This window comes from Rhinoderma darwinii, chromosome 1, assembly GCF_050947455.1.
Source record: "Rhinoderma darwinii isolate aRhiDar2 chromosome 1, aRhiDar2.hap1, whole genome shotgun sequence".
Lineage (NCBI taxonomy): Eukaryota > Metazoa > Chordata > Amphibia > Anura > Rhinodermatidae > Rhinoderma > Rhinoderma darwinii.
In genome coordinates this window covers 159,397,983-159,410,491 of record NC_134687.1, presented here as the reverse complement: position 1 = coordinate 159,410,491, position 12,509 = coordinate 159,397,983, and the positions used below count along the sequence as shown (strand labels likewise).

Genomic DNA, 12,509 nt, shown 5'->3' with positions numbered 1-12,509 from the left:
CAAGTTGTTACGATCGCGGGGATACCATATATGTGTATGTGTGATTTGTTTTGACCGTTTTATTAAATAAAACCACTTTTTGGGGCAAAAAAGTAGTTTTATTTGACTTTGACTGTAATTTTTTTTATTTTTTTTTTCACAAACTTTATTTAACGGTTTTACTTTTTTTTTTTTAGTCCCACCAGGGGACTTCACTATGCGATATGCCGATCGCATATATAATGCTTTGGTATACTTCGTATACCAAAGCATTATTGCCTGTCAGTGTAAAACTGACAGGCAACCTGTTAGGTCATGCCTCTGGCATCGCCTAACAGGCAGATGCTGAAGACAGACCTGGGGGTCTTTGTTAGACCCCCGGCTGTCATGGAAACCCGACGGCGACCCGCGATTTGTTTGCGGGGGCGCCGATCGGGAGACAGAGGGAGTTCCCCCCTCTGTCAAACACATTAAATGCCGCTGTCACTGTTGACAGCGGCATTTAATGGGTTAAACTGCCGGAATCGGCGCGTGCTTCGATTCCGGCAGTTGCAGCAGGAGCCAGGCTGTGTATAACAGCCGTGCTCCTGCCGCTGATCGCGTGGGTAAACTGTCAGTACCCGCGCGATCACAGGACGGATATATCCGTCCTCCTGCGCGAACTAGCAGCTGCTGAGGACGGATATATCTTGGACAAGTTCGGCGGGCCGGATTAAAAAGCCTAACGGGCCGTATGTGGCCCGCGGGCCGTAGTTTGCCCATGTCTGCTCTAGACACTTGTAGACAATGCTCATATAAATGAATAGTAAAGTCATCAGATGGAGGAATAGAATTGATTACATAATACCATTTGTTTACCATTCCACAGTATCCACACTTTAATTTAGTAGAATGACCAACAGATTCCATGTGCCACGTGCATATTAGGTCACATGATCCCTAGCAGTGCTTCTTAGTAGTTGAGGGGCTCCATTATTGCTCTGTCTTCTAGACTCATTCATTCATTTTTTTTAAAGAGTCTGAGCAGCAGTAAGGAGAGTTTGTGACCTAATTTGAAGGCAAAGCTGGGAATCAAGAGATCCAGCATATAGCATGGATTTTTACAAACCCCATTCAGTTGTATGGAACAATTGCAGACATTTCTACCACGTTTTTTTTAGATCACATCGATATTATGTTCACTTTGTTTCCTTAGTTCAGTGCATTTGAACTGATCTCACAGCAATTATGATCACCACCATGACGTAACTAGAGGTGACAAGCATGAGCATTGTACCGTCAGATAAGTGCTACATTTAGAAAATTTTTCAAGTAGGTATGACTGGTCTGGTTTTAGGTAAAGAGTTTATCAAAGGTTTTAGATCAAAATGGTACAAAAAAAAACAAACGTTTTCTATTGCATAGAATAGGATCCAGTAACATATTTTCCTTACTATATTAATATGTAAGTTATTTGTTTGAATGGAATTTTGTTATTATCTATCTATCTATCTATCTCTACAGTTAGGACCACAATTATTTTGACAGTGACACAATCTTCATGATTTGGGCGCTGCGTGCAACAACCTTGGATTTGAAATGAAACAACTGACATGCAATTGAAGTGTAGACTTTCAGGTTTAATTCAAGGGGTTGAACAAAAATATCCTGTAGGAATTGCAACCATTTTTCTACACAGACTCCTCATTTCCGGGGCTCAAAAGTAATGGGACAAATTAACATTACCATAAATAAAATGTTTTTTTTTTTAATACTTTGTAGAGAATCCTTTGCAGGCAATAACTGCCTGAAGTCTGGAACCCATGGACATCACCAAACGCTGGGTTTCCTCCTTTGTGATGCTTTGCCATGACTTTACTGCAGCTGTCTTCAGTTGTTACTTGTTTGTGGGTCTTTCTGCCTTAAGTTTTGTCTTAAGCAAGTGAAATGCATGTTCGATCGGGTTGAGATCTGGTGATTTTGGTCATTGCAGAATATTCCACTTCTTTGCCTTAAAAAACTCCTGGGTTGCTTTTACAGTATGTTTTGGGTCATTGTCCATCTGTACTGTGAAGCAACGTCCAATCAGCCTCGCTGCATTTGGTTGAATCTGAGCAGAAAGTAAATCCTTGAACCCTTCAGAATTAATCCGGCTGTTTCTGTCTTCAGTCACATAATTAAGTGATCCAGTGCCTTTGGCAGCCATGCATTCCCATGCCATCACACTGCCTCCACCACGTTTTACAGAAGATGTGGTGTGCTTTGGATCATGAGCCGTTCCAAGCCTTCTCCATACTGTAACGTCTATGGCCGAGGGCCGTTGCCAGTGTCACCCGTTCCTGCTGCCTGTACCTTGTATCCCGTGCTATCATATCTAGAGAGAGAGTAAAGTCGTGTCTTCCGCTGCCTCTACTGTGCCAGCTACAGTGTAAGTCAAGTTGTGCCTCCGCTACTGTCTACATTGCCTCAAGGTACCCGTTCTGGACTATAGACATTGTTTTGTACCTAGTTGGCCAGCTGCTAACCCGCTATGCGGTGCGGCCCAGTGGGTCCACACCCCGCACCGTGACAGGTCTTCCTTCACTGCTCCTATTCAAGCTCCTCCGATCGACCCTCCTGCTACACTTCCTGGCAGCTCCGGTTCGGATCCTTGGTTCTCGCTGCCATTGCTATCTTGGTTCCATGGAGACGCAAGTTCGTGCAGGGGGTTTCTGAACCAATGCCATATCCAGTTCACTTTACACGCCCGAGCATTCCCTTCGGACGGAGCCAGGATCGACTTCATTATATCTCTACTTGCCGGCAAGGCCCTGGCGTGGGCGAATCCAATCTGGGAACAACAGGGATACGAAACCCGAGATTTCCCGGGATTCGTGCGGCTGTTCCGTACCATATTCGAGGAGCCTGGACGAGTTTAGTCGGCAGACAGTGCTATCTTTAACCTTCGCCAGGGGGACGCCTCTGTGGGCGAATACACCATCCAGTTCCGGACCCTGGCAGGAGAATTGTCCTGTAACAATGAGGCCTTGGTAGCATCCTTCTGGCATGGTCTTTCGCCCGAGATCAAGGACGGACTTGCTGCTCGAGATCTACCAGCTGCCTTGGACGACCTGATTCTACTTGCTACTCGAGTGGACATAAGGCTTAGAGGGAGATCTCAAGAGATTCGACAGGAGAGATGGCTTCCTAGACTGGCACCCAACTTCCAGCAACACCCTCTTGCCTTCTTCTACTGCTCCACCCGAGGTTTTGACGTAGGTGGATCGGCTTAAACTGTCCATTCAAGAGAAATAGCACAGGCGCACCTCTGGACTCTGTTTATATTGCGGCCTCGCTGGCCATGTCGTGCGTCTGTGTCCCCAGAAGCCAAAAAACCCCAAAGACCAAAGCATTGGTTGGAGAGACAACCCTGGGCGATACTGCATTTAATAGTGAACTCTCATCCAAACTGTTCATTCCTGTGACCATCGTCGCTGGCGAGAGACCTCATCCAGTCTCTGCCTACCTGGACTCTGGCTCTGCAGCCAATTTCATCTGCCAAGAACTTATGGATCTTTTTCAGTTGCCCACTGTTCTGCTGGAAAGGCCGTTGATCGTTGCCTCAGTAGATTGACTGCCTATGCCTGACTCAGTTTTGTTTATGACCAAGCCGTTAAGACTCCAAGTGGGATTCCTTCACTCTGAACTCATCTCCCTGTTTGTCCTGCCCAAGGTCGTCAACCCCATGCTATTGGGTTTACTTTGGCTCCGTCTACATGCCCCAGTCCTGGATTGGAACTCTGGAGATGTTCTCCATTGGGGTCCCAAGTGTCTCAACCGCTGTCTGGTGCATGTTCATCTGCCTCAGTCTCCTCCGCATCAGTCACTGCTCTTACCATTACGTAGCTCTCAGTCTGTTACCTCTCCTCCACTCCTGTCCTCAATAACACCTTCACATGATTGGCAAGTCACCACCCCGCAGAAGATCCGCATGCTCATCTCCTGAAATACTCTGTGCTGCTGTGAACTCTGCTCTTACCATTACGTGGTGACTTGCCAATCATGTGAAGGTGTTATTGAGGACAGGAGTGGAGGAGAGGTAACAGACTGAGAGCTACGTAATGGTAAGAGCAGAGTTCACAGCAGCACTGAATCTGCACACTCATCTTCTGAAATACTCTGTGCTGCCTTAAACTCTGTGGACAGGTCAGGATCCTGTTTCTTTTAAATGCTGCACTGTAGCGCAGCCTTATATAGTGGATCGAGCGGGTTCCCCAGCAGCATTTAAAAGAAACAGGATCCTGACCTGTCCACAGAGTTTAAGGCAGCACAGAGTATTTCAGGAGAGGAGCGTGTGATTGACTGCAGAGGCTGCTGCAGCCTGTGATTGGCTGCAGAGGCCGCTGCAGCCTGTGATTGGCTGCAGAGGCAGTCACGTGAGATGAAGCGTCATCCCTGGAGGCCGGCCTTCTGACGTCATCCTGACGTGCGTGACCGCCACTACAGCCTGTGATTGGCTGCAGCGGCGACATGGATGAAACGTCATCGCTGGAGGCCGGACAGGAGGAATGTAAGTATGAACGTATTTTTTTTTTTATTACATTAAAATTTTATTTTCCGCGCGCCGAGCATGGTACTGTCAAGGTTGCTGAAAGAGTTAGTGGAGCCCACTAACTCTATCAGCACCCTGGACAGTACCATGCTCGGCGCACGGAAATTACAGGTTCGGTCAGAACTAGTTCGGTCCGAATCAAACTTTTTTGTGAAATTCGGCAAACTAGCCGAACCAAACTTTTCATAAGTTCGCTCATCTCTAGCCACAAACACAGTCTTGTTTTAAAGCCAAGATAGTCGCGGCTAGAGCCTTTAAAGTAGAAGCTCCTTCTGCAGTTACGCTGCCCCAAACCTAGCGCGAGCTAAACTGGAGGACCTTTTCCTGAAGCTCGGGTTTTACTGTCAGGAGGTTAAAGTGGGATCAGTCTGACTTGCCTTTTCTACAGATTCACCCTTGCCTGCCCACTTCTTCTGTTATATTCGCTATATTCCTGACTCATGACCCTGACGACCTCAGCCTTGTTTCTGGAATACACGTCTGTCTTTTCCTTGGATTTGTGGCCTCATTCTTGTTGTTTTACTAATGGTAATGACTCCAGGCCTGCCTAGCGACTATGATTCCATCTCATCCTTCGGCTTGGATCTTCCATCTATTTTTAATATAAGATAAGGACAATACGAGTACACACAAAATGCAGATTTGAAATGATCATTCTTTTTATTGAAGATAAATAATTATTTAAAACCTATATCATCCAAGTAATTGCCCCCTAAGCCAAATAACTTGGCAGTAACAACTGCAACCAAACATTTGTGATAACTTGCGATGATTCTTCATCACAGTGGAAAAATTTTGCCCCACTCTCAAAACTGCTGACAGAGCGATATAGTGGAGGAGGCGGGCATTGTAAACATACCTTTTGTCTCGGTGGTCATGCAACTTGTGATGTTTGATTCCCCAATGTTGCGATCACACATGGCTTTAAGGTGGGCACTTGATGTGCTAGCCCCACCCCTCAGATTTGACTTTGCCATTTAAAAACCTCAATTTAATATATTTGAGACATTCAGAGGTGGACTTGCTTGTTTGCTTTGAATCATTGTGTTGCTGCGTAACCCAACTTTAGGTCATGAACCGACAGGTGGACATTCTCCTTCAGGATTTTTTGATAGAGAGCTGAATTCACAGTTTCATCAATTATAACAAGTCGTCCAGGTCCGGCAGGAGCAAAGCAGCCCCAGATCATCACACTACCACCACTATTTTTGACTGTTGCCATGATGTTCTTATGGTGGAATTACGGTGATAGCTTTTCCCCAGATATAACAATGCCTGTGTCTTCCAAAAATTTCCACTTTAGGCATTATCCCAAAAGTCTTGGGGGTCATCTAGATGTTTTTTGGCAAATGCAAGATGAGACTTTGTGTATTTTTTGGTTAGCAGTGGTTTGCGCCTTGCAACTCTCCCATGGATGCTATTTTTGCCCAGTGTCTTTCTTATTGTGGAATTGCGTACATTGACCTTAACTGAGGCAAGTGAGGCTTGCAATTGAAGCCTGCTGTTTGTCTCAGTGCTTTTGTGACCTCCTGGATGAGTCGTCGATCTGCTCTCGATTAAATTTTGGTATGCTGGCCACTCCGCTCACCAATGTTCCAAGTTTTCTCTATTTGTGAATAATGCATCTCACGGTGGTTCGCTGGAGTCCCAGAGCCTTAGCGATGGCTTTGTAACACTTCTTCCAGATTGGTAGAATTTAATGACTTTGTTATGCATCTGTATTTGATTCTCTTTAGAACATGGCATAATGAGTTTCTTTTTTAGACCTTCTAGCCTGCTTCACATTGCCATACAGGTTATATTTAGGGCTTCATTAATCAAAACTGTCTAACATAAAACTAGTATTGTTACCCATAGCAACCAATCAGAGCTCAGCTTTTATTTCCTAAACTGCCCTCAAAAATGAAAGCTGCAATGTGATTGGCTTAAAGGATCTTCTGCTAACGTCAAGGTGCCAGAAACCACAGGACACCTTCAGAGGTCTTGTGGAGTCCATGCCTTGACAGGTCAAAGCTGTTTTGGCGACATGAGGGAGACCTACACAATATTAGGCAGGTGATTTTAATGTTATGGCTGAATGGAGTATGTTATGAAACAGATCCCTCGCTATAACTATTTATCTCAAAGTGAATGGAAGAGATTCCAAATGCTAAAATTAACATAATCTTGCATCTATTTAGTTGGTACACTTTTTAATTGAAACAAAAAGCACAGTTATAGGGTTCTTAAATAATATGGATTTACTGATCAGTTAACTTTAAGATCAACCTTTGACAACCGATGCAAATTTACAACAAACATTTTTAAGGATCAGTTTATTAATTTATTTTTTTAAATAACAGATTGAAAACCTGATGCATTTTGTGAATTTATAATATAATTAAGGTAGTCTCGATGAAAAAAAAAAAGGGCCCAAAAGTAACTGTAAACCTATCTTAAAGGCTTTGTTTCATGAATCTGCATACAGTTCGATGCACTGTTTAACAAAGGGTACAGAACAACTGCCACAAATAATAAAATGTTTGTCTGGAAGCATTGCCTGTGAAACCAGTAAATCTCATAGCCAGTCCACAACTTCAATATACAAGGCGGCCATTTTTATGTATATAGATGATAATAAATGCACCTTTTGGAAGTTCTCCTTTTAACCCGTTAACGACGAGTGACAGATACATCCGTCACGAGCGGGTGCTAGTTCGGGCGTAGCGACAGATATATCCGTCACACTGATCTCATGGGTACTGCCAAGATCAGCGGAAGGAGAACGGCTGTTACATACTGCCAAGCTCCTGCCGCAACTGCCAGAATCGAAGAGCTCTTCGATTATGGCACTTTAACCCCTTAGATGGCGCGGTCAATAGTGACCGCGGCATCGAATGTGTTTGACAGAGGGAGAGAGCTCCCTCTGTCACGCCATCGGCACACCCACAACGAGATCAGAAGATCGCAAAGTTAAGTCCCCTAGAGGGACAAAAAAAAAAAAAGTAAAACAGTTAAATAAAGTTTATGAAAGAAAAAATGTAAAGAAATAATGGTTTTTTTTTTTAGTAAAAGTGTCAAAAATCGCTGCGATCGTAACAACTCAAACAATAAAGTTACCACATTAATTAAACTGCCGGGTGAACGGCATCCAAAAAAAATGCAAAAGACAATAGCAAAATTCCTTTTTTTCTCCTATTCCCGCCATAAAAAATAAAAATAAGGGCATGTTCACACGTCCTCACGTATTTTCGGCCGTTTTTTCGGGCCGTAAACGACCGAAAAGTCGGAAGCAGAACGCCTCCAAAAATCTGCCTATTGATTTCAATGGGAAAACGGCGTTCTGTTCCGACGGGCCATTTTTCTTGAGCCATTTTTGGAGCCGTTTTTCATAGACTCTATAGAAAAACAGCTCCAAAAACGCCCGTTAAAAAAGCTGCGAATATCGCAAGTGGCTTAAAAAACTTCTGAAAATCAGGAGCTGTTTTCCCTTGAAAACAGCTCGGTATTTTCAAACATTTTTGACTCAGCGTGTGAACATACCCTAAAAGTTAATCAACAAGTCCCATGTACCCCAAAATAGTACCAATGAAAACTACACCTTGCCACAGAAAAAAAAGCCACATATGATTACATTGACAAAAAAATAAAAGTTACGGCTCTTGGAATGCGGCGATGCAAAAAGTAGTAATTTTTTAAAAAGTTTTTTTTTTGTGCAAACGTAGGAAAACATATATAACCTTACATATTTGGTATCCCCGTAATTGAGCCGACCCATAGAATAAAGGTAACATGTTATTTTTGCCACATAGTGAATGGCGTAAATTTATAAGGCGAAAAACAATGCTGGAATAGCTATTTTGAATTCTCTCCTAAAATAAAGTTAATAAAAGTTAATCAATATATTCTATGCATCCAAAAATGGTGTAATTAAATACAGCTCGTCCCGCAAAAAACAAGCTCTTATACGGCTATGTCGACGGAATAAAAAAAAAAGTTTTGACTCTTGGAATGCGAAGGTGAAAAAACAAAAAATAATCCTTGGTCATTAACGCGCAAAAAGAGATGGTCATTTAGGGGTTAATTCAAGAAAACTATGTTTCAATTTGCTGGGCAAGAGTACTTATATTTTCAAATGTACAAAGATTAATTGAATTAATTTAATTTTTTGTTTGTTTGAAAGGGTTGTCTCAGAATGACAGCCACTGTGCTCTTTTAGGGCATACGGGCTTCATAGAGGGGGTTCCCCTATCGGAATTTCAGAACTGTGCCAGAATGGAGATACTCTCTGTAAGAGTGGCTTCCACTCTGGCGGACCCAGTGTGTCCACGCAGTACATGGAAGTTCATTCATTTGAATGGTCTCCATGTATGTATATCAGCCGATATAAGCTGATCAACAGAGGGTGAGAGAAACGGGAGCTGCAGGGGCTTCCTTTTAAAAAGGAGTTTTCTGCATGAGACTACCCTTTTAATAATATATAATTTCTTTCATAAATAACAATGCTTTAAATAACAATGTTGCTGGTCATATACCAGTGATCATTTAGAAGTTACATTTTTTCCCTAATGCACACTTTCATGGCTATTTGCATATCAAATATCACTCCATGTAAATGTTCATTGTGTGTATAGACTAACCAGATAGTTATACCTGTATGGCTTCGTATGTGAACTCTGAGTGTCCCGTTGCTTGCAAACTTCTGGCCGCAATAAGGGCAGATCTTCTCTTTTTCTCCTGTGTGGGTCTACAAAACAATAATATAATTTCACTACACAATAAATTACAAAGAATATTAATCTACATTACGGAGCAGTACATAAATGTACAGGTATAAAATTATTACTACTACTACTACTCTATTTTAACTTTTTGTGCTAGTTTATTTTTTTTATTTTTTTACTAGGCTTTATGCAATATGGAAAAAAAATGACAGGATACTACAATGGCCGCAACTGAGTATAAGGAAGCAAAAAGTCCTCTATAATAGTAATACAGAATTATTTCATTGTAGCAGCATATTGTTGGTTCCTATAACCTATTACATTATTAGGGTATGTTCACACGGCAGCCTCCGTTACGCCTGAAATTACGAAGCTGTTTTCAGGAGAAAACAGCTCCGGAATTTCAGACGTAATGGCATGTGCAGGTGTTTTTCGCTGCGTCCATTACGGACGTAATTGGAGCTGTTTTTCCATGGAGTCAATGGAAAACGGCTCCAATTACGTCTCAAGAAGTGACATGCACTTCTTTGACGCGGGCGTCTTTTTTACGCGCCGTTATTTGACAGCGGCGCGTAAAAAAAATGACCGTCGGCACAGTACATCGTAAAACCCATTCAAATGAATGGGCGGATGTTTGCCGACGCTTTGGAGCCGTATTTTCGGACGTAATTCGAGGTTAAAACGCCCGAATTACGTCCGTAAATAGGGTGTGTGAACCCAGCCTTTCAGTTATAAAGAGAATTTGTATGTCATAAATGTAACAGATCGGACAAACTGCAGTTTAGTATCCTATTTTATGTCAAAATTTCTAACATGGAAAGTATAAGTAGTTACAAAAAGAAAGAAAAAGTTTTTTTGTTTTTTTTTAATATGGTGATCAGTCAACTCTGCGCACTTGTCCATAGCCCAGTTTATCACTTCCCTCTGTTACTGTAAAGGATCTGCCAGGCACAGCTTCTTTATCAACGCCCATAGGTAATCAGTCTGCACCTGCTTCTAGGTCTGTGAGACTGACTCCATCTTCCACCACTCAGGATGGCAGGCTTAGGAGTGGGAGAGCCTATCGCAGCCTGGCCAGACGGAGCTAGCTCCCGCCCTCTGTCTATTCATACCTGACTTTCCTGTTCCTCCTTGCTTGTGAATCTTCTCTGTTGGTTTCCTGGCCCTGCTGCAGCTTCTTGTACTATTTGTCCCTGCTTCGTATTGACCCTTGCTTGTTCACTACTCTCCTGCTCTGCGTTTGGCACCTCGTACTCTCCTGGTTTGACTCGGTTCGTTTACTACTCTTGTTGCTCACGGTGTTGCCGTGGGCAACTGCCCCATTTTCCTTAGGTTCTGTGTTCCCTTGTCTGTTTGTCTGTCGTTCACTTATTGAGTGTAGAGACCGTCGCCCAGTTGTACCCCCGGTCGCCTAGGGCGGGTCGTTGCAAGTAGGCAGGGACTGAGTGGCGGGTAGATTAGGGCTCACTTGTCTGTTTCCCTACCCCCATCATTACAGTTACTACGCTGCTTAGCTGTCTTATGAAGAGTGTCCAACAGAAAACTGTTGCCACTCACTTTGGCTCCCATCACGTATATTTATATCCATAGGAGGGAAATTAGTAACATTTCCACTCTAGTTTTTTGGTGTAGAATAGTCGCAAATGGCTCAAACATCACAAAAATGTCGACTTTTGAGCCATTTGTACCGCTCTCGCCATGTTTCTAAAACAGTGGGTGGAGCTTAGTTGAAGAGAGCGGTCCACCCACGGTCTGGCGCATTTACAGAAATTTACGCCAGCTCCTGCCTGATGTAAATTTCGCTCAGTAGCACACGGACAGCGAAAGATGCAACAAATTTATTAAATGGTGTACGTACGCCTCTTACTAAATTTGTCTCATCTTACTCTAGCGTGTTTCCTATCGAGACTGGCGCATAAAACACCAGTCTTAATTTGTTCCCCCCGTAGTCTCTGCATCATGGATGTTTTTGTGTAAGTAAACACAACATATCTATAAGTTACAGTTTCTTATGCATCACGTGTACCCGTTCTAATTGTCGTTAAAGCCAGGAGCATTTGAGAAAAACTAGAATTGTAGATATGAAAAAGGGTGCACTTACTTTTTTGTGACTTTTCAGTACTGATGGAGTCACAAAAGCTTTGTCACAAAGATCGCACTTGTACTTCTTATGGCCGTCATGTACCACTTGTATATGAACATTTAATGTGTCTTTCCTTTTAAATGTAGCATCACAGTGATCGCACTTAAATGTACGTTCGCCTGAGAAATAAAAAAAAGTAAAGAAAAAAAAGAACTTGATATTAACGTCACAGCATTGTGGGAAAAAACATATACAAGATACTGAAAATCCGAAATGATCTATATCATGAGATGAGTCAGCTCCTTGTATCAGAAAGAGGCATTGTGAAATAATACTGTAGACAAGAGATAAATTAGAATACAAATAAGATCTGTCCACTTCCCACTTGTTATTATGTAATGTATTTTACATTTTCCCATATATTCAGCAAAATGATAGTATTTGGTATTGTTTAGCTTTGTGATCTAGCTAATAACTGATCTGTTTTGAAACAAAATGGGATAATTTGCAATAATTTAACTGATCAAGATCTGTTTAAGATCTATGGAGGGGAAGGACTTGGGAAAAGTAACCACATGTACCTTAATGGAGGACAGATGGATGATAGCGTCCAATTGGAAAAACATGTCTGTTCTCAGTTTGTGATGTGTCCTATGGAGGATTTGTTTTGTGTTGGAGATAGAAGACATCTTCTTTTCCTTCATCATCAGTGGAGCCAACATAATAAATGTGTGGTTTGCCTAGACTATATAGGATGTTTATAGGTCTATTCATCAAGACTTCTTCTTGATCTCACCAGGACATAAATAAGATGTCTTCCTGTGTTATTATTAGGAATCTATTGAAAACTATAATATTTTACATGCTTTATTTTTTTTTTTTAAGTCAACAAGCAAATGCATTGCTCAATATGGACTTTAACCCGTTAGTGACCAGCCTATTTTGGGCCATAATGACAGAGCAATTTTTTTTCAGTTTTTTTGATGTCACATTTCAAAAGCATTGACTTTTTTATTTTTCCGTTGATATAGCTGTGAGAGAGCTTGTTTTTTGTGGGACATGTTGTATTTTTAATGGCACCATTTTGGGGTACATGTAGTTTATTGATTAACTTTATTAACTTTTTTTAGGGAAATGGAAAAAAACCTGAAATTTCATCACTCTTTTTGTGTCT

General features: G+C 42.1%; 1 protein-coding gene across 1 annotated transcript in view; it reads right to left on the bottom strand.

Annotated features, from left to right (window-relative positions):
- The window catches only part of PRDM5 (PR/SET domain 5), a 275,353-nt gene that overhangs the window by 93,205 nt on the left and 169,639 nt on the right, over positions 1-12,509 (bottom strand). The window contains exons 14-15 of the mRNA XM_075849722.1: positions 11,354-11,514; positions 9,182-9,275 (exon numbers count right to left, since the gene is read on the bottom strand). Of these exons, the coding sequence (XP_075705837.1) occupies positions 9,182-9,275; positions 11,354-11,514 (255 nt within the window). The remainder of the gene's footprint in view (positions 1-9,181; positions 9,276-11,353; positions 11,515-12,509) is intronic.